The 23,438-nt window shown below is 34.5% G+C and overlaps 1 protein-coding gene across 12 annotated transcripts in view; it reads right to left on the minus strand.

The window, feature by feature from the left end:
• The window catches only part of LOC145691005 (uncharacterized), a 318,751-nt gene extending 296,574 nt beyond the window's left edge, over positions 1-22,177 (minus strand). For 11 of the 12 annotated variants that reach the window (XR_014132318.1, XR_014132319.1, XR_014132320.1 and 8 more), the window contains exons 1-2: positions 22,067-22,177; positions 14,089-14,608 (exon numbers count right to left, since the gene is read on the minus strand). Coding sequence is in view for 8 of the 12 variants with exons in the window: in XM_081766498.1 (XP_081622624.1) it covers positions 14,089-14,462 (374 nt within the window). In the remaining 4 variants the exon portion in view is untranslated. The other variant, XM_081766494.1, reaches the window with a different exon arrangement.
• Between the last annotated feature and the right edge of the window lie 1,261 nt (positions 22,178-23,438).

Genomic DNA, 23,438 nt, shown 5'->3' on the forward strand with positions numbered 1-23,438 from the left:
GAATAAAAAGTAGTATATATGTTAGCAGTATATGTATTGACAAAAAAAATATCCTTAGCGCAACGGTATCATTCTAGATTATCCAGGAACATGCAGCAGTGACACTTCCAATGATGACTAAGATTATAGAGAATATGATATAAACAAATTCATTTTTTTTTAATAAATTTTATTGAAGTTAACTGGATTACTGGTCACAATTGTTGAAACTGGGACAACATATAACATGAAAATTGAGATTCATTATATATTTGATGTCCTGTATACATACGGTAACTCATTGTAAATTAACTTGCAATATTTTGTAACGAAGTAGTTCATGACATTTAAATTATATACAATAAAGCTAATATTGTTTTATTATCCTCTTATTAATCTCCTTATTAAGTTGTTGACAATTGATAGGGAATACGTAACTACACTACTTACTCTGGATGTTCTTTGAATTCCTAGCATATGAATTATACTCTATGCTTGGTCCCTTATGAAAAGTTTTTTCTTGCAACATGTGTTCTATGTGCGTAATGGCATTATTAACAAAGTTCCTAGTGACAGGGTTGAAACGTAAATTCAACATTATTGTTATTCTTTTACGGATTATACAATGACCTAGTCATATTTCCAGGTACATATATTTATCTCACGACGGGGTTAATCATATTCCCTTCTTAATGAGGATTACATCTCACTATTATCAATACTACATAGTTCATTTTCTTATGCAAGTTTCTTCAATAATTATAGTATTGGACTCAGCCACAAAATTCAGCATAGTACTGACCAATAACAACATAATAATACTTAACCTAATCTAACGTTACCTACCCTAATCTAACTAACTTAATCCTATAATTGGTATATTCATTAGTGTTGATAACTATGCATATATTTAAGGACCAAAGCATAGGCATCATCCAGATTGAGTACAGGGTAGCAAATGAGATATTCTTATTTGTTTAGTCCCGTATTCATTTAACTGATTGCGTTATGATTATTAGCTTCCAGCTAATTACAACTGCCTAAGATTGTTTTTTATTTATTGCTTAAACGCTATCAGTCTTCAGTAGCTAATTCATATCGAAATAGAGTGGATAAATAGTTCATTTTAACTCAAATATTTACATAATCCAAAAGAAGTCATATTCCACGTCTAGTTAACTATAAATTTCAATAATAAAGATGGATCCAACATTTGAAGCAAAACAAGTTAGGACACGCCCCCCTCATAGCTTGTCTGTGTTTGTGTGACAGGACGAAGACAAATTACTTACTCATAATAATGCATTATAACTTCAATGTAATCAGAACGGATATACTGACAGTCACTTATAAAAATAAAAATTTAATTAAGTTCATTGGGGAATAATAATCGACCAACTGAAGCAGGATTTATTATAATGTCTCCTTTATTATGTTCGAATTTAGACGATAACTTATTTGAAGTGTCAATCTCATTACCTGTGTTCTCCTTACTAGGTACTTCTAAAATGCAGCATATATTTTCTGCAACCACTTTTTATTACTCTTCAGTTCTATTGTAGCTTCTTTTGCTACAAAATTTTAATTAATTTTGTGGGCACTTAATTGCAGGATCCTAGCTTCTTTTAAATCTTCACATCGTAATCGCCCGTCAATCATCGTGCCCTCTCGGGAGCAGACTAATGTTTACATCTATAAACAAATTTTGCAGTACATTAATCCCATTAATTTTAATACTTAAATTATTTTCTAATTAAAAGAAAACTACCCTCTCTATTCATTTCTAATTACACGATTTTCATTTTGAAAAATTATTTATTCTTTCCACTCACGTAGTCCATCCTGTTATCTGATTATAAACATGACTCGTTTTTATTGAAGTTATGTACGATAAACCAAAAGGTAAGTTTCAAAATACTACAAAACTGATTCAATTTACTCTCGTAATTCATCTAAAATGTAATAAAAATTTATTATGCCCGTTATTTCTTAGAATTGTTGCTTTACTGCCGTGCATGACTAAATTTTTACATATTAAACAGATCGGATTTAGGCGTAATACGTAATGTTTGTTTACATCCGTCACATTTAATTGTCATCGTATTATACAAAATTCTATATTGTTCTACTTCGGTTTTTAAACAAAAGAAAAGGCTATATCCCTCCTAAATTTTAATGTTGTTAATAATTACTGGTGTTTATGTCAAAATATTTGCTTATTAAAATGAATTTTTATTACGCACTACTATTCACAATCGAGATGGCAATATAAGCCTACACAAAACGAACATATTGTAAACATGTACCCTTGTACATAAATTCCGTATTTAAACGAATAATGTTTAAAAGTAAACAAGCAAAGATAAACAACAATACATACATTTAATAACAATGAGTGGAATGTTACGATTCGTGGAAAACACGATCGTAACATTTTTCCTCTTTGGCGGCTTAAAAAAATTTAATTCTTAAAAGAATTAAATTTTTTTCTACCTGAAATTTTTTAATATTTCCTTCTTTTTTTCTTCCAAACAGTCAAACAACTTTATATTTGAAAAATTTTGTTTCGGAACTTCCTTCCCATTCACATCTTTTAAAGCCACGTAATTTCTTTGGACGTCAGTGACAACATATGGACCACTGTAAACTGGCATATATTTTTGTGTAATTTTCTTGTATGCATCTGAGAGGCAATGCGTTCGTGTCATTACCAAATCTCCTACACGAATTTCTTTAGGCTTAGCTAGTTTCAATTGTAATTTTCTTTTTCCGGGGAGGGAATTTCCGGTGAGCAGACGCCATCCTTCGCTAAGAGCGACTGCTCGGTATGTTTTCCGATCTCCCGTTATTTCCGACTGATGGATAATTAAAGTTACTTGAATTAATTCCTACCGCCGAATACGGAGGATTTAACGCCGAAGTTACTGTTGTCATTACTGGGACTGGTAGTGATGAATTGAACATAGTCATTGAAGGATAATGTCCGAATGACTTTATTCCATACGTATGAGGAGGTAAATATGGTGGAGGAACTGGGTTATAATTCGCCATTGACAGTGGAATGGGTCCACCTCCCGAACTAGGACTCCAGTTTGAATAGCTGGGACCACATCTATTACTGTTATCACTCCAATTTAGACGTTTGGAAGGGTTATTATAATTTTTGTTTTGATCAAATTTCCATTTGTTACTGTCTTTGCCAAAATTACTCCTTCCAAATCTTTTGTTTATTCTCATAGGTTCAGTCTGGACAGCATTATCAGTTTTTACTTTCTTACCCCTTTCAATTCCAGACTGTCTAATAGTCGGTCTTTTAATTGGAGACTTCAGATAATTTAGATTTTGTTTTTCCAAATTTGAAGGATGACCTTCCATGTCTTCCAATCTTAAAGTTAAGTCCTGTACAGTGTTAACTGTTCCTAACTTAAATATTTTGGCCTCCTCTGCAGGTAGGCAATCTAAAATTAGATCCTTAAGCTCCTGGTCAGAGGGTGAACTCACCACCGAATGGTAAGTATCTATAATGTACCATACGAAGTCAGATAATGATGAAAATTTAGCTTTGTCATACCGCAGTGAGTAGAGACGGCGCTTTTGTGCCCTCTCTACTTGCGGAGATATATATTGTAACTTAAACAATTTGAGAAAATCTGCAAATGTTCGGATTCGAGTTTCAACACTTCTATACCATGTCTTGGCAGATCTTTGGAGACATCAGGATACTATGTACCTTTTATCCTTTTCCTTAAGTCGGTACATACTCATACTTTGTAATAAATCATCTAGGAAAATCCTAGCAGATCCTGAGGTTTTCCCGTCAAACTTGGGGAAATGATGAAGATTTCTTAAGTAGTCTCCCGATCGTCTGCCTGATATAATATCAGATGAATCATCTTTATTAGTTTCATTTCCCGAAATTCCTCCAACCTCTCGTCTTTCCCCATTCCTAGAGATTGAATTACTATTAACTCTACGAACTTCAGATTTAATTCCGCGTACTCTACCATGCCGCTTACGATTTCTAATTCTACGGTTACAGAACGAGGTTCTAGTTTCATCTTCATTATTTTCGTGTTCTGAATTAGCTACTGAGGAAGAAGCGCTACTGCTATTGCTACTTATATCCATAGCAATTTCTTTCAGCCGAGTTTCATACTCATTGTTTTTCTCTTTCGATCTCCCTAACTTATTACATCGATGTTCAGGTTTACTACCCGACGGAGGATCAACAATAATAGGTCCTACTTTCTGTTTTTCCTGCTTATCTAAACAACACGAAAGCTTCTCAATTCGTTCTCCTAACTTACCAATATTTTCTTTAATTAGATTCTCGCATTTTTTATTAACTTCATGTACCTTTTGATCTACTAATTTATCCAACTCCTTTTCCTTTTCACTACACTTTTCTAAACTCTTTTGGAACGCATTCATCGTATCATATTCTAAAGCTTTTATCTGATCGGACATCTTTTCATTTGCTTCTTGCAAATTTTTACATTGCTCTTTTACTTGACTACAATTTATCTGACACTTCTCTTTAATAGTATTTACTTCTACACTTAATCTAGAGAAATCCTTAACTAAGACACCTACTTTATTTTCCATATTTACTGATATTGCAACTATATTCTCATTAACTTCTTTTTCAATATTTAACAAATTCTCTTTCATTTTTCCCATATCTTCAACAACTATATCAAAATTTTCGAAACACTTAGCTTTCACATCATTTAAATTTTCCGTTAACTGTGACTGAACCAATTGGATTTCAGACTTTACTGTTAACAACTCGGTGGATACTTTGTCATTCAAATTCGAAATATCCGACTTTACAGAACTTATATCAGCTTTTATAGAATTGATATCCGTTTTTACTTCCGTCTTTATAGATTTGTCCAACTCCCGAATATTCGCTTTTACTTCAGCCTGCACCAAACTAATATCTCTAGACAATTTCTGCTGGAATCCTTCCATTAAACATTTCAGAGTTTCCAACAACGGTCCCCCTCCAATTTCAATTTCAGGTGGACTTCTATTTCCCTAGATGGTCGACTGAGTCCAGCATCGCATTTTTCTTTTCCTGAACAAATATTCACCGCTGTTTCCTTAAGAACTGGGACACTAATAGTTTCATTAACAGTTTTGCAACCTGCTTCATTACTTTGTACACTATCACTAGAACTTTCCCCAATATCAATTTCGAGTACACACTCCTGGCATACCCAACTATCATTATTTTGCCTTATTGACTCAACTTCTAGTTCCGACAACTTTATGCATGTCACATGAAAGATTGCCTCACATTTATCGCAAACAACGGATTCGCTACTGTTCGGAATCCTCTTTCTTTCACAACATTTATGAACCTTTGGTTCCATATCACTAGCACTAAAATCGATAAACATATATATTTCATAAAAATTTCGTCCGTCACACATCCACAGACAAACCAATAAAGGGAGAGGATAACGTCCACAAAAACACTTACCTCATTTGCTTACTCATCTACTAGCGACTACAGTCTCACCAGAAGTGTACACTCCACATTTAAATTTTCTCTAGTTAAATTAAATCAATCCTGGCTGAAAGTCGCCAATTTGTAACATTACTTAATAATTAATTGAATGTATGCATCTCGTACATTTCTAGATTTTGCCACTGGGTTAGAAAAAAAACTATCGATTATTAAAAGATAAAAAAATATGTTAGTTACTGAATAAAAAGTAGTATATATGTTAGCAGTATATGTATTGACAAAAAAAATATCCTTAGCGCAACGGTATCATTCTAGATTATCCAGGAACATGCAGCAGTGACACTTCCAATGATGACTAAGATTATAGAGAATATGATATAAACAAATTCATTTTTTTTTAATAAATTTTATTGAAGTTAACTGGATTACTGGTCACAATTGTTGAAACTGGGACAACATATAACATGAAAATTGAGATTCATTATATATTTGATGTCCTGTATACATACGGTAACTCATTGTAAATTAACTTGCAATATTTTGTAACGAAGTAGTTCATGACATTTAAATTATATACAATAAAGCTAATATTGTTTTATTATCCTCTTATTAATCTCCTTATTAAGTTGTTGACAATTGATAGGGAATACGTAACTACACTACTTACTCTGGATGTTCTTTGAATTCCTAGCATATGAATTATACTCTATGCTTGGTCCCTTATGAAAAGTTTTTTCTTGCAACATGTGTTCTATGTGCGTAATGGCATTATTAACAAAGTTCCTAGTGACAGGGTTGAAACGTAAATTCAACATTATTGTTATTCTTTTACGGATTATACAATGACCTAGTCATATTTCCAGGTACATATATTTATCTCACGACGGGGTTAATCATATTCCCTTCTTAATGAGGATTACATCTCACTATTATCAATACTACATAGTTCATTTTCTTATGCAAGTTTCTTCAATAATTATAGTATTGGACTCAGCCACAAAATTCAGCATAGTACTGACCAATAACAACATAATAATACTTAACCTAATCTAACGTTACCTACCCTAATCTAACTAACTTAATCCTATAATTGGTATATTCATTAGTGTTGATAACTATGCATATATTTAAGGACCAAAGCATAGGCATCATCCAGATTGAGTACAGGGTAGCAAATGAGATATTCTTATTTGTTTAGTCCCGTATTCATTTAACTGATTGCGTTATGATTATTAGCTTCCAGCTAATTACAACTGCCTAAGATTGTTTTTTATTTATTGCTTAAACGCTATCAGTCTTCAGTAGCTAATTCATATCGAAATAGAGTGGATAAATAGTTCATTTTAACTCAAATATTTACATAATCCAAAAGAAGTCATATTCCACGTCTAGTTAACTATAAATTTCAATAATAAAGATGGATCCAACATTTGAAGCAAAACAAGTTAGGACACGCCCCCCTCATAGCTTGTCTGTGTTTGTGTGACAGGACGAAGACAAATTACTTACTCATAATAATGCATTATAACTTCAATGTAATCAGAACGGATATACTGACAGTCACTTATAAAAATAAAAATTTAATTAAGTTCATTGGGGAATAATAATCGACCAACTGAAGCAGGATTTATTATAATGTCTCCTTTATTATGTTCGATTTTAGACGATAACTTATTTAAAGTGTCAATCTCATTACCTGTGTTCTCCTTACTAGGTACTTCTAAAATGCAGCATATATTTTCTGCAACCACTTTTTATTACTCTTCAGTTCTATTGTAGCTTCTTTTGCTACAAAATTTTAATTAATTTTGTGGGCACTTAATTGCAGGATCCTAGCTTCTTTTAAATCTTCACATCGTAATCGCCCGTCAATCATCGTGCCCTCTCGGGAGCAGACTAATGTTTACATCTATAAACAAATTTTGCAGTACATTAATCCCATTAATTTTAATACTTAAATTATTTTCTAATTAAAAGAAAACTACCCTCTCTATTCATTTCTAATTACACGATTTTCATTTTGAAAAATTATTTATTCTTTCCACTCACGTAGTCCATCCTGTTATCTGATTATAAACATGACTCGTTTTTATTGAAGTTATGTACGATAAACCAAAAGGTAAGTTTCAAAATACTACAAAACTGATTCAATTTACTCTCGTAATTCATCTAAAATGTAATAAAAATTTATTATGCCCGTTATTTCTTAGAATTGTTGCTTTACTGCCGTGCATGACTAAATTTTTACATATTAAACAGATCGGATTTAGGCGTAATACGTAATGTTTGTTTACATCCGTCACATTTAATTGTCATCGTATTATACAAAATTCTATATTGTTCTACTTCGGTTTTTAAACAAAAGAAAAGGCTATATCCCTCCTAAATTTTAATGTTGTTAATAATTACTGGTGTTTATGTCAAAATATTTGCTTATTAAAATGAATTTTTATTACGCACTACTATTCACAATCGAGATGGCAATATAAGCCTACACAAAACGAACATATTGTAAACATGTACCCTTGTACATAAATTCCGTATTTAAACGAATAATGTTTAAAAGTAAACAAGCAAAGATTAACAACAATACATACATTTAATAACAATGAGTGGAATGTTACGATTCGTGGAAAACACGATCGTAACAATCTGATTACGCATTAAGAATTCGAGAGTATACTAAAGGCTATCATTTAATACTAGGGAAATACAGTGTCTGGTTACATAAATATTGTAATATTTCCCTTGAAGTCAAGATTGATGCAATTAATGTACGCGAGATCTTTGGGTTTTCTCCCTTCACCGTTTCTTATGAAAAACACTAGGCAGAAAAACGTTTAACAAAAAGAGAGTCCGGAGACGCACTAGTGTCATTATATCTGCCCTCTAGCTTCTAAGGTTCTGGAAAGATCTATTATAGGAAGGCTCCACGGCCCAGTGCAGCCAACCAGAGCAGGTTAGATGAGAGGCTCCAGCCCAATGCAACTGGATAGAATCTTCTCAGCCCACCGCAGTCAAGAAGGTAGGAATACTCCACGGCCTGATGCAGCGGACCAGAGCAGGTTTTAGTTAGATAAGAAGACTTCATGGCCCAAAGCAACCGACCAGAACGCGAGAAGTTTGGTATGGTGAATCCCAGATATGAGTGATGCTGAGATTTTTGCGGCTCCTCCTTTTATATTGGATCATTGAGGTCCGTCTTTGAGTCTCGGAACTGGCGCTGTTACAGATGGCGTCGTCTGCCTTCCAAATCACATGATAACCGCTACAATGTAGTCTAGTTGTTTGTTTACAATTGTCGCATGTTTGAAACATTACAATATAGAGAAGCAAACAATCACATGCAATGATAATATCTTCCAACCATTTTATCAACTGCCATTTAAAGAATGTAACGATTCATGGTGTAAAAGTGTTAATGTTAGTCTTATAATCAATCCTCTTTTTATGTTTCATCTAAGTTAAAGAAAGCTGAACATATGACACCGGATAAGAAGTACAAATTATATTTTAATTAATTTATAGTATATCTTTATCTTAGTATATCTTTAGTAGTGTGCAGAACATAAACTGTTACCACAACTGATACATGATTTTGAGGATCTACAGAAAAAAAAGAAAAAGAAAACCAGAGGAACATTGTTTTTACAAGTTAGAGGATAAACTTCTTGCAGTTACAAACGATAAATAGCAAAATATAGAATACATTTACGACGATTAATTGTGGCTAACTTGGCGTCCGCCGAGTGATCATCACCAATAATACTCCCCAGGTATCGAAAACTTGTAACCTGTTCAATTTTCTCCCTCCTACCTCTATATTTGACACCCACCACTCGAAGACGTAGACGAAATCGAACTTGAAACGAACGGGATAACCTCAGACCCAGAACAACTGCTTGAACACGTGAAATCAGTTTACAAAAGAAGAAAGAAGACCCTCGACTTGGAGAAAGTGTATAGGGAATTTGCCAAACCGTATGGACGTATTGTATTTGACCACAGAGCGGAGCGGCCACACACCCACGTTAAAATATATAACCAAGCATGGATGAACCGAGAAAGGGTGAAAGAATAAAAATTATGCAGATAAATGCAGGTGGGTCAATTACAGTAATGGACGAGATATAAGAACTCGCTGAGAAGGAAGATATAGACATAATTTTAATATAAGAACCCTATACTAAAAACAAAAAAACTAACGGTAATGGGAAAAACAGAAATAGTGTACGCAGGAGAGAAACCTATAAACAGCACAGGTGAAAAACAAAACACACGAGGAGGGAAGCCAAACTCAAATCACATTGGAGAGAAACCTACGGCAGTGATAGCAAACAGAAACAAAAACTACAAAATTCTAAATCTAACCCAGTTTAGTGATCCATGGACAAATTGTATAGAACTTAAAACACAAAATAGAGATATTATGATATGAAACTGTTACTATCAGTATTGTTTAGATATAGAACCTTTTTTAAATACCATGACAAAATTCTGTGACACTTACAAACACAAAGACATACTTATATGCGCCGATACGAATGCTAAATCTCCAATTTGGCAGAGTAGATACACAGACGACAGAAAGTATAAGAAATGATAGCAGAAAATGATCTGGTAGTAATAAATGAGGAAGGTCATCCGCCCACGTACAGGAGTAGACAATGGGGTGAATCAAACATAGACATAACACTAACATTGCAACTCAGCAACAGAATAACAAATTGGAGGGTTCTAGACGCGGCTACCCTAAGTGATCATAACGCAATACTATTCGAGATAAGCAGCAAAACAAATTCTAACAATCTAAATGAAAACGATAAAACTGTAATATATAACAAAAAAAGAATAATAATAAATAGAATAAATTCAACTAGAAAAAGAATAAACTGGACTAAATTTTGGGAGACAATTAAATTGCCAGAAATTGAAGACGATAGTGATGTTGATGAAATAGCTGAAACATTGGAAACTGAAATAATTAAAGCAATTAAAAGTTCAACTAAAAACACGAACATTAAATGGAAAATCAAATAAAAACAACTCATTTTGGAATAATGAACTAAAAGACTTAAAGCTAAAAACGAGAAGAGCTAGGAAATTATATCAAGAGACGTCGGAAATAGAATTGAATTAAATACGACTAAGAAAATACAGGGATCAAAAAGAAATATATGAAACAAAATAAAAGAAATGAAAGTAAATAGTTGGAAGAACTACCTTAAAGAAAATACTAACCTAGACATTTGGGGTGAACGATATAAAATAATTAGGCAGAAAATAAAGAAGCCAACAACTCTCTCAACCTTAAGAAAAGAGGACGGAAGTTTTACTGAAGGATGGGAAAGCACCATAAAATTTTTAATGGAAAAACTTTTACCCAAGGACGAAAAAGAAGACGATGACGAGGTGCATAAACAAATGAGGGAAGAAATAAAAAGTTTACCAATAAACGACGAAATCATGGAAGAAACAACCAATCAAGAAATAAGAAAACTACATAAAAATGTTAAAAAGGAAGAAAGCAGCAGGTCCAGACATGATAAAATCAGAAATTTTCCTGGAAAATGCAGATACATGGTCACCATATCTATCAAGATTCTACAATTTATGCCTCAAGACGAAAAGAATTCCTAAAATATGGAAACAGTCAAACTTAGTAATAATGAAAAAGAGCGAAGATAAAAGAAATGATGACCCTAAGGCGTATAGACCGATCTGTCTCTTAAATATAATAGGAACAATATTCGAAAGAGTAATCACTAACAGAGTAAGCAAATATCGAAACATAGAAAGAGATAAGCTACAGCATGGCTTTAGGAAGAAGAAAAGTACGGAGTCAGTTATAAGGAGCCTTTTAGAATTAATAGAAAATGGAAAAATATACAAGTACCAGATAGTAATCTATGTTGATATCAGTGGAGCTTTTGACAATTTGTGCTGGCCATCACTCTTCAAACAATTTAAAAAATGAAAGTACCTAAATCATTATACCAACTAATGTTAGAATACTGCAACGAAAGACAGGTCACTTACACGGCACCAAATAATAACATTACCTCATATACAACAAAGGGATGTCCACAGGAATCCACATACGGCCCAACGATGTGGGACATCCTTATCGAACCCTGTCTAAAAACACTGGAAATTACGGAAGACACGGAAGGAGTAGTCGGCTATGCAGACGATATCGCAATAGTCGTATCAGCCCGATCAAGAGACGAAATTGAGAGGAAAGGGAACCAAATCTTACACACGCTTCAAAAATGGTGCGAAATAAATAAACTGAAACTATCAGGAAATAAAACTAAATACACGATATTCGGGCAATCTATACAAAGAGATCCAATATTAAAGATTAACAACCAAAAAATTGAACGAGTGAAAGAATTCAAGTATTTGTGAGTATGGATTGACGATAAACTGAACTATGCTAAACATGTCGAAAACATAACTGACAAAGGAAAGAGAGTAACACATAAAATACTCACAATTGCAAGAAAAGACTATAAGATACCCAAAAAGACCCTACAAACGTACAACAATGCTGTAATAATGCCAACAGTAAAATACTGTGCCAGCATCTAGGCTCACAGAATATTTGCAAATAAAAAATTAAGGGAACAAATAAACAGAGCTCAGAGAGAAGTTATAATTAGAACAATAGGAATAATCAAAACACTACCAATAAAATCCTTACATGTGCTTGCACTAGAAGAACCAATTAACTACCAAATACTAAGAGAAGCTATAAAACGATGGAAAACAAATAATGAAACTATAAAAATAATAGAGATTCTAGGTACAAATCGGAACAACGAAGACGAACTAAATATGTTGATAGAAAGAAAATGGAAGGAGGAATGGTACATCACAACAAAAGGAGAAAAGCTCAAAGAATACATACCAACTATCAAAGTAAGGAAAGAAATTGGTGAAATAAAGAAGGAAACTATGGAAGCGCTGTCGGGACATGGACCCTTCAAAACACATTCGAAAAGATTAAATATTGAAAATGACGAAATGTGTTCATGTGGAGAAATCCAAACACCTGAATACGTAATATGGAATTGTGAAAATTACGTAACTAGTGAAGAAATAAGGAATCTCAGAGATGAACTTAGTGATGAAGATTGGACTAGCTTACGGCAGGATAAAACAAAATTCGATAACTTTTAAAAAACAACAGCGCATATAGTGAGAAACCTATGGAATGAACGAACCCAACGAAGAAGCTAATTGAACAAATAGCACTTTGAAAAAATACAACTAAAAAAAAAAATCAAATTCTAATAGAAACAATTTTAAAGTTCTGGCAAACACTCAGAACTATAGTACAAACTTACGTTTCTTTTTCTTTATTTATTTATGTCGTTTTTATTTCTATAACCTCTATTACCATTGTGTGTGTGTCAGTGTTGTGCGTGTTAGTGTAATAAACATATATGAGAAACAGTGTGATAAAAGCATACAGACTCATGGAAGAAAGAAGAAACTACAAGACAGTTAACACCAAATGAGAAGATGTTGTTTTTTACACTGTGTTTTGTTTATTTTTTCTTTTTAAATTTTTACTTTTCAGGGTGGTGAATGGTCTGCTTCCCAAGCATTTATATCACGTACTAATCAATTATTTGCTTTCTTCTTTCAGGTTATTTTCTGCATGTAAAAAGCATAAATAAAGGAAAATAAACAAACAAAAAAAAAGAGAGAAATATAAGGGCATGGTTTTAAATATTAGGTGCCATGCTGAAAAGAAATGTGCCTCGCCTCAATCTGCTGAGGTTTGACAGCCGAAAAGACAGGGAGATAATAAAGAAACATCAAAGTATAAGACTGAGAATAAAGGCAAGAGGCAGTTGCGTCTGCCATAAATAAGTTCGAAAGTAATCGGCCAAGGCAGGGGGAAGTGGAGGCTTAAAAAATAATACCACTTCGCCACTTCGTTCCTGTCACCGTGGCTTTTGTCTTTCTAACATTTATTTCCATCCCATATTCTTCACCGCCCTTCCTCAAGTTTTCTAACAGTACAGTGCAAAATCTGTGTATGTAGTTGAGCGTTACATTCCGTGGCATCAGAGGCATGAAACATGAACGGCAAATGAGGAGTTATCGGAGATAATCTTATACTTAACAAATATAGTGAACATAAACGTCGCTTCCAAACATATGTACAAAGCATTGCACTTGCAAAACATGGCCACATATTCGCTCCAATACATGGGCACACATTTCATGTTTCCAAATGGTCGCTATAGCAAGTTAGTTCTAACAGACAGTCCCTAATAGAGAGTTTGAACAAAGAGAAAAATGACTCAGAAATTAATACATCTATCGACAAAAAATAGATTTTGGACTTTGAGAATCATGCGCAAACGATGTCCGATCAATATGCTCAAAATATTGACATAACAGAAAGCAGTGTAATTGCAAAACATCGGATTATATATTTATTTATTTTCACTTTTTGACAACTTCTGTAATTTTTATTAAGGCTAAACATGTATTAATATCTCCGTGAAAATTAAGTGAAATATACGTATAAATGAGGATAGGAACTTTATTAAAAGAGATTACATGTTTTCAATAAACGAACTACTTAGATTCTTATGAAATTAAAATATTACCTTTCAAGTTCACAACTGGTAGTACTATCGACCTTCTGTTCCGTTCCGTTCCTTGAGAGCGATTCGTGTGATTCCGTAGTTGCATTCCTTCCTGCCATAATCTCGGAATCAAACTGAAGTAAATTTGTGGATTCATTTTTGATTTTAATCTTTGGATCCACTACATACTGTGAGTTGGAAGCAAAGTCACGATTTATGGTTTCACATATTGTTGGATTATTTTCCGTCCATACTGACAATCTTGAGTCTTTGATTTCTGTGAATGCATCATTTCCTTCCAGTGGGTCATCAACACAACTATAATTTTCGGTTTTGAAGAAACTGTTACATTCGGTAGAATATGGTTCACATTTCACTTTACATTCATTTTCCATTATGACTTCAAATACTTATACACAATATATGATAATATATATGTAAGGAATATAAAGCGTACATACGTATAATCTGATATTTATACTTAGTAGCTGAGAATAAATCACTTATACTTGGTTCAATAATGAATTCTTCTCAGAAGAACCTAAAAAAGAAAGAAAAAACATTAGAAACTTTTTCAATTTATGACCTGAAGATGAATGAAGTTCTTCCTGGAAGTGCAAGAAAAAAGAACGTTATATCAGATATCCTACTTGTAACTTCATCAGGATTTGCCCATTGGATCCACCTAAAAAACTCACCTGGTTTTTTGAGCTTTTTGATAGCATATTATTGATAGAACTAAAGGTGATTACATTAAAAATAATTTTTATCAGATTTTGGACTTCCCTTGGACGAATTAGATGCTTTCACGTTAAGGTATACAATATTCAACGAAAGACCTTTATAAAGTTCTGAATGCACTAAATGAATAAAAAAAAACATAGCTTGAGATAATTATAGAAGAAATTAATGTATAGATTAAGCTTATAGCCTATTTGAAGTAAAATATGCAATTTTATATTTTAGAAAATACCTTCCGTGAATAGTGTGCTTCCTGACTCGGTGACGTCGAGGGACGTTATCCCTCACACGTTGACGGGTTTAAGGCCATAGGTTCCGGTAGATCCAGTAAATATGTAAATACAATAGTATTATTTCTTATCTTTGATGGTATCACAAGTATTCTTCAGTAAAATTTAGTCTTCCAACGACAACAGTTTAGTCCAGTGATTTGTTGCTACTGTTCAAATAAGTATTCTGTAGAATCAACACCAGCAATAGTGTAAGCAAATTTAAGAAGCTTAATGCTCGGAGTTTCGAAGACTACGGAACGCTAACTATTTCAAGTGCTGAATTCAAAATTCCGCAAAATGAATTCGATCTTTTCAGAAAAAAAAAACGCATTTTTTCATACCATAAACTTCATCCATCTTGACTCTGGAACTATTACTTAAATAATTAATATTTTTCTGACCAGAGTATCTACTTATTTATTAAAAGTAAAATTAGTCGTAACAGTTTCAGTGATTTAACATTAACTTTATCAGACGTTAATTGGCACAAATAAATCTCCGTTACATTAAATTAATATTTATGAAACGTAGTTACTTCCACAATATGCCGGAAATAAATGAGTATTATTTTACGATAATTTGAATCAGAAATTCTAACCACTTTGAACAAATTGAATCACTTGTGAATTACTAGTCTTTTTCTTCGTTCTGTTCGGTTTTCGTCACCGTTTAAAAGTTACTGATTTTATTTTATCTGCGGCGATTTACAAAAATAGTCTGAAATCGCACAATTCCTCTTCTAAATGTTATGCTTTGACTTTTGCTTTGCTTCGAATCTGTGTATTGCAATCAACAGCTTCTGCTGGCTATGTTGACGAAGTGATCGTACCTCCGCATCCCGTCGCACATTCCCAGATACAGAAGCAAAGTTCACAAAGTTCTTGGAGGACCTAAGCTTGAAGAACCTACTATTGCTTGTCTCATGTTTATACGGAACATTAAAGTATTCAAACACAGTGTGTTAATGATTATGAGCTTCATTTTGGGTTTGATGTTTAACTATTTGAATAGCTTTAAGCTTAGAGCCTTGATGGTCCCTAGGTCTTTTTTTTTTTTTTTTTTTCAGAACTTCTTACCCAATTTTCCCATTATCCTTTGAGATCGAGGATTTGCTACTTCGTAAGTTAAATTATAGATATTATATCACTTTAATATATCCGAGAATAATATCAAATGAAATTTTCATATCCTTCGTTACACGCTAGAGATATGTAAGAATATCAAGACCTGCTACACCGTTGCCAAACTTCGCAGCTACAATGTTATCATCTCGTCAAGTTGCTCGTTAGGGAGATTAGTCAATTAATTCTACGGAATAATGATAAAGGAGGAGATGGACATTGCGAAAAGCAGGAAGTAAGTATAAAGGTTAAGTAAGTACTTTACTGAATTGTCAGGGGCGATACATAGTTTAAAGCAGGGGCGGATCCAGGACAGACTTCTGGGGGGGGGGGAGCGGTGGGTTGTAATACTTATACTTAGAGTTACTTTTAAGAGCTTCAAACTCTGGGATGGGTTTTACTTATATATAAAATTAAAAAAAGTTCCCTCCCTGGATCCGCCACTGGTTTAAAGAACAACACTCTTTTCAACACCCTCATTTTGAACCCGTCTATTAGCGCTCGCAAATTTCCTGGTGGGTCGCATGATTAAATGAGAGCTTAGTGTGGACCCTTTTCACTAGCGAGGCTATGTGAGAAATAAACTAACAGTTTAACATGGGATCTGAACCACATGAGCTCTCGCGCCGAAGACGCGTACGCTAATAGCCATGAGGGAGATCTGGTAGTTTGCCAGGGAAACAAATATCTACGTATAAGCATACTTACTAAGACCATATAAGCTGCAAAGGGAATATAACAGGATAGGTATTACATTATTATTCCTTTATAGTTCAGAGTAGGGTCAAGATGGTACGCATTAGGTTAGGCTTTATATTTCTAAACCTATTCTCCAGAACCTGTCTCGGATTATTACGATCGCAAAAATAAAGAAATCAGCTTGTTTCTTGTGTTTACCATCAGCTTCACTCATACTTCATGAACGAGCTGCCAAGACTTCATAAATCGTGAGTGTCCTTCCGCTTTGGAGCAACCTCTGTAATACTCATCTGCCTTGCATTTTTCTGTTCCTACACTCCGGGTGTGATGAAACAAACCTCTCGAGCAACATACTTAGGAAATGGTTGGTGCTATCATAATATCTAGATACAAACTTTTAAGGCATTAGAAGATGCATGTTAGCAAAAATAGGGCCCTCTAGAGCTACATACGTAGTAACTGGGGCACTGTGATGTCATCTAGCCCAAATACTTCGTAAAAGGACGAAGACATGATTAGCGAAACGTTTTTAATTTTTGAACAATTACTTCAAGAGTGGTTTAAGTTGAACTCAACAATAACTTCACCATTGTCTGTGTAGACTTACATGAGCTGTATATAAGCACTGAATACTGTTGTGTTAGTTGCTAGTGGCAAAGCAATCATATTATCTTCCTTGTATAAAACAAAGCAACCAAGCAAAATAAAATGCACACCTACAGCTGATCAATATATGTTTTGCATTCTTTCTTTGTGTTTTACGCATATGATATATATCATTAACAATGTCTAATCCGTTAAAGGAGCAGTTCGAGTTAAAACAAGTTTGGTGCAATAGAAAGAGTAACAAAAAATAGGAGACCCGTATTTTTTTATATCTTGATAGGCCGTCTCGTTCAGCTTCTACAGGCATTTGTTTTTGATGAATCGTAAATTCTGACGTCACTGGTGGATACGCGAGAAACTCAATGTGAGTCAGCAACCACTCTCTTGTACGCAGCTGATAAACCTTTAATAGTGCATTGGATTTAATAGATTGTGTTTTGGATTTGTTAGCAGTCTTGCTCTGTGTTGAATTCTTGAGGGACGTTTTTGTTAGTTGTTTTTCCTACAGCATTAGTATAAAAAAGAGTAGAGAGAGAGCAGTAATTACGTTTGTTGTGCGAAACAGTGTTTCTTCCAGACATGTTTTTATGGTGGCACTGTCTCCCGGAGCTCTGAGAGATTCCCCTGGAGGAAACCAAAATAATACGTCTATAATATACTAAATATAATAGTACTGTGTAAAAATAATGTGCCTCTCCGAATACTAAGTGTCCCAGCACCCGGAATTTTTTTCCTGAAAGAAACACTAGTGTGAAGTAGAAAACACATGTTAGTAAAGCGCGTGCTGTGTCTGTGAAGTGAAGTAGAAATGCCTAACACCTGCTGTGTTTTCGGTTGTAATTCTTGTGCAATTAAAGCTGAGGACATAAAGTATCTTTTTTTTACGTTTCCAAGTCGTGAGAAATCATCAGATCGATATAAATTATGGCTCAAGAAAATCAATGGGGAAAAAAATGTACCAAATAAAATCACTCGTGTTCCAAACATCTTGAAGAGCCTGCCTTCGAGAAGTCAAGTTTACTGAAAGAAAAGTTAATGCCAGTGGCGGATCGGGGTTGGGGCCGGGGGCCTAGGCCCCCCAGTTTTTGAGTGACAAAATTGATTTAAGCTATTATTTAGATATTTTTTTAAAGTTTTTAGTAAACATGATATACCTATAATAGTCTGGGTTCTGACTCCCCCCTTGCCCCTGAGTTTTTCCGTCTAGATCCACTTCTGGCTAATGCCAGGGCAATTATTTACACGCAAACTGAGAAAGAATGCTGTTCCAAATATATTATTGAAAAGTTTAAAATCCGAACCATTGAACAAGCACCGATCTATGTCCAGTTACCAACGTACAAATATCGTACAAGACGCAATTGACGGTTGTAGTCAAGACGAGGCATTAGAGGGTAATAGAGACGATGACACTCATGATTCTCAAGATACTGCTTTAGAAATAAGCTATACAATGTGAATTAGGGAGTGAAATATACCGGCTTGTAGAAGGAATCAGTGACGATGACTGTTCCTCAAGACATTGATTCATCGTTTAATTTCTCTGTATCATGTGACAATGATGATGAAACGGGTGATGACAGTTGTTTTGCGGACAGCTATGCGGATAAAAGAAATTTAACCGGTGAAGTGTTTTTCGTATTCTGGCAAACTTTACAGATGTTATTTCATTTTTGCCTCGTATGTTGCGTTCCTGTACATACCATGAAGCAAAAAATTATAGGGTTAGCGTTAAAAATTGCAACAAAACGTGAAAATGAACATACTTATGTTTGGGAATCGGAAGAATGATTAAAGGAAAAGTAACTTAGGTGTTGAGCAATCTCGTCCGCCACCTATTTACATGATATCGGTTTCGGTTTCTTTTTTAAACGCTTAACTTATGCTTTATAGGATACGTTTTATAATATTATAAAAACGTATGTACAGCCCACCATCAGATATTTTCTACATGCAGATGATACTTGTAATTCTTAGCAATCACTTCTGGAAAAGGAAACCGCACTTAGAACGTGCCACCGCACCTCTTACAAACGAAATGCTTGGCACTGTGTAATATGTAAACCTGCTCTCGCTCGTTGACCACCAATGACGTCATCATGAAATCTTTCTTTTTCTGTTACTCGCTAACGACTGAACGTATCGCGATCAAAGAAACACCATTCCTTTTAGAATTTTCAACTCTACAAATGAAATTAAATTGTAAAAAATGCATTTCTAAGTCGAACTGCTCCTTTAAGCACGGAATCGCCCATAAGGTAGCCAATAACCACAAAATACAAAATGTACGAAGTCCCGAAGTCAGTGTACTAACACATGACCCACAACCACAGAAGTGCCCAAAATTATGGGATCCATATATTAGTGAAATTTACGAAAGTAATGTGTTACGTTATTTTGGAATATAAATGTGCAAGCAATGAAAACTTATCCTGAGATAACCAAAACGTCCTTACTAACGTATAACATCGAAAACGTTAAGTTCATCTACGATATATACAGTGTTTTGCGATATCCTCGTTTGTGTGTACCCACCACTGATGACACGCCTGTTATCCACGGACGCACAACAGGTCGGGTTCACGTGCCGTACTCATGTCCTGACTCGGTTATATAGCATTCGTGTCAGAAGTCAATTACTGCCTTTTGCAATAATAATCCTTATCCTGAACGTACACTGAAAACCTTGTAAAGTGAATCTGCAACGAGGAGTGACTGCAGGTTTACTTTTGGCACACCACTCGAAATAACAGTTCAAAAAAAAAAAAAAAAAAGAGCTAATTCTTTCTTTATTTTCCCATTTTTCTTTCACTACTTTTTTCTTCTTGTTTTTCCTATTCACACAGGACTACATAAAAATATCTCGCTTCACATAGATAAACATTTTCACAAAAAGTAATTGTTGAAAAATTACAATTCTTTTACGATTTACGTATAAATACGGCTGTCGGGTGTATGGCATAAAAACTGCACTGCAAAAGCCAATCTGTACTAGGTGGCCGCTAAAAGGCACGGACACTATCCAACCGAGCTAGGGCAGGTCGAAGGGAACAGGTGCGTTAGCGATGATGGGTTTACGCGTAAGCGAGGATAGTGAAACGAAGTAGGTTTTGGGAGCGATAAGTTTCAATGGCACTTATAATGATTTCATTCATACTAATAATGCTCCACTTGTAAACATAAAATACAGCTTCTCTACAATGTGCAGAAATTCATCGGCGGTGAAAAACAGCATCTGAGAGACCCATCTTTCATATGCACTCACTATTTTATCCATCCTAAAGTACCTGTAATAATTATACACTAGTAACCCTACACTTGTAAACCTAAAATACAGTTGTATTACTTTGTAATTAGTTTTGTCACCAGAAATTTGTGCCCTATAAATATGCCTTTTCGGAGTATGTTTAGTACAAGGGGTCCAGTAGCACGTAAAAACACAAAATTTACCGGAGAAATGAATAATGCAGGTACTTAGACTTAACATAACGTAACCAAATCCAACCTCGATATAGTATACATGAAGCTGCATTAGTTCCCGAAGGAGCAGGACGCTGATACTTTTAGATTATTCATTGAGTATGTACGAACTTACAAAGGGGGTAACAAAGCGACTTTTATTTACTTATCGACTGATACGAAAATAAAAAAGAACGTACCTGTATTTTATATCTGCATGTGTAGTGCCCTTGTACTTTATCTATGACTGTGTGTGTGCGGGGGGAGAGAATTTAACGCATATCACATGTCTTGTGCACATGGATACTTCTTACTATTGCACTACGTAGAAAATTTATGGTATTTCATGTAGAAGTGGTAATAGAACACAGAAGGGTCCATGTTCCGTTAAGGGGGTCCAAAACTACACTGGACCCCCTTAAGCTAACCTAACTAAGCTAAGCTAACCTAACCTAACCTAACCTAACCTGACCTAACTTAACTTAACCTAATATAACGTTATATTATGTAATCAAACGAAATTCAATAGGAAGAAGTGATGTCAAAGACACTGGACCCCCTTAACGGAACATTGACCATACTGAGGATATTTCGAGCGCTTTTGAAAATACTTCGGAAGGGGGTTACGTCCCTTCAAAGTGTTCTTCCACAGAAAGGAAAAAGTATGTATTTGTTACTTTACATCTAGTATCTGCGTGCATAATTTCGATCGTGGATGATTATCCCATTCATTTGTCTATTTTATTTGTATGTTTGATCAGCTTATACGAAAGCTCTGGTGGGAATTTGAACGCTTTCAGAAAAGCTTTCTTAGGCTTTTGTTCTATAATCAAGTTACACATTTTCTGTACCCTGCTCTGAGGTTCGTTTACACTGACAGGAGCCAAATTAATGTATTTTACCGAAACTTAACCATGTTTGTTTCTATTATTTCTTCATCGTTATTCTCAAAGGGGATACCAGCACACACAGCTTGATACAACAATTAAGCTGTCGCTCTACGGTAAAAGTCGGTTCACTTATAACAATATAAGTTGCGAAATTCTCGAATTATTTTCAATACTTTGTTTATCAGATAAAATGTGATATGTTGCTACCTACTTTTCAATTGTTTCCCTTCTCTCATGACATTTTTCAGCTGGTTCTTTTCATGGCTATGACGTTATAGTTTAACGTCACTTCCGCTTCATGACACCACTGTAGAAAATGTAGTCGCTAACAAAGTAAATATCCTCTAATAATAAAGTAAGAAAGGTATCCCCCAGGGACGTACGCAGGAATTTATTTCGGGAGGGGTCCAAAGTTTTTCAGGGGGGTCCAAGCACAATTTCAGGCTAAATTATATTAAAAATTGTTAAATTGCCCCTAAAATTAGACTAAATTTACAAAAAAAATCCGGATTTGGGGGACCAGGACCCGCCCCCTGCGTACGTCCCTGGTATCCCCAAAAGGTCGAAGCAGCCTAGGGAAGGATCCAGGCCCGTGCTGACATATAAACGACGGTAGTGGACAAGTTTACTAAAAGGGCGCTTATACAAGCGTGAATACGTATTATCCATATACTAAAAATAAGACATTCCCTTCTGCCCGATTTTGATCTGACATTTTGTTCTCGATGATGGCTGTTTTTGTATATTTCGAAAATTTTCGGGTAGTCATAGCTCCGAAGCATTTGTATATGTGGTGTAACTTAATTAAATTATATATATATATATATACAGTGGCGTATTTACGATTTTGTTTCGGGAGGGGCTTTGCTAACTTTCGGGGGGGAACTTTGCCTGGAAATGTGAAAATTCTGCAAGATATTTACTTTACTTTACTATACTAAGTAAGATTTCGGGGGGGCTTAACCCCGGAAGCCACCCCCCTAAATACGCCATTGTATATATATATATATATAGGCTATATATATATATATATATATATATATATATATATATATATATATATATATATATATATATATATATATATATATATATATATATATATATTGTAAATTAATGTAGTAATTGTCTGGAGTTGATTCCTATCCCGAGATAAAAAGAAAAATATACACCAACCTGAGTGTACAAATGCTCCGGAGCTATGAACACCCAAAACTTTTCGGAAAAATGCGAAAACAGCTATACTCTAGAACAAAATGTTGGATCGAAATCGGCAAAACGGAATGTCTATTACTTTTAATCGTAGATTCCATTACCGTACAATCGGAAGTAGTGCAATGGCGGTGCAAGGGTGACTCCCAAAGAAACTGGAGTATTCCTTCGAGAATTTTATCAAACATTGAATAAGTAGGATGTACGAGGTGCTCATAACACAGTTCCTTCTCTCCAAATCCAACGATCAGGGAATGTTTCATGTAAGTAGGTCTGTATACTCCTCTCAGCATGTGCAGGTGCACTGTCATGATGGGATCAGATGTATTCTCTTATATTCAAGGTCACGTATTCAAACAATGTTAGGAGAA

The sequence above is a fragment of the Thermobia domestica genome, chromosome 7, assembly GCF_964235325.1.
Source record: "Thermobia domestica chromosome 7, izTheDome1.hap1.1, whole genome shotgun sequence".
In the NCBI taxonomy this organism is placed as follows: Eukaryota; Metazoa; Arthropoda; class Insecta; order Zygentoma; family Lepismatidae; genus Thermobia; species Thermobia domestica.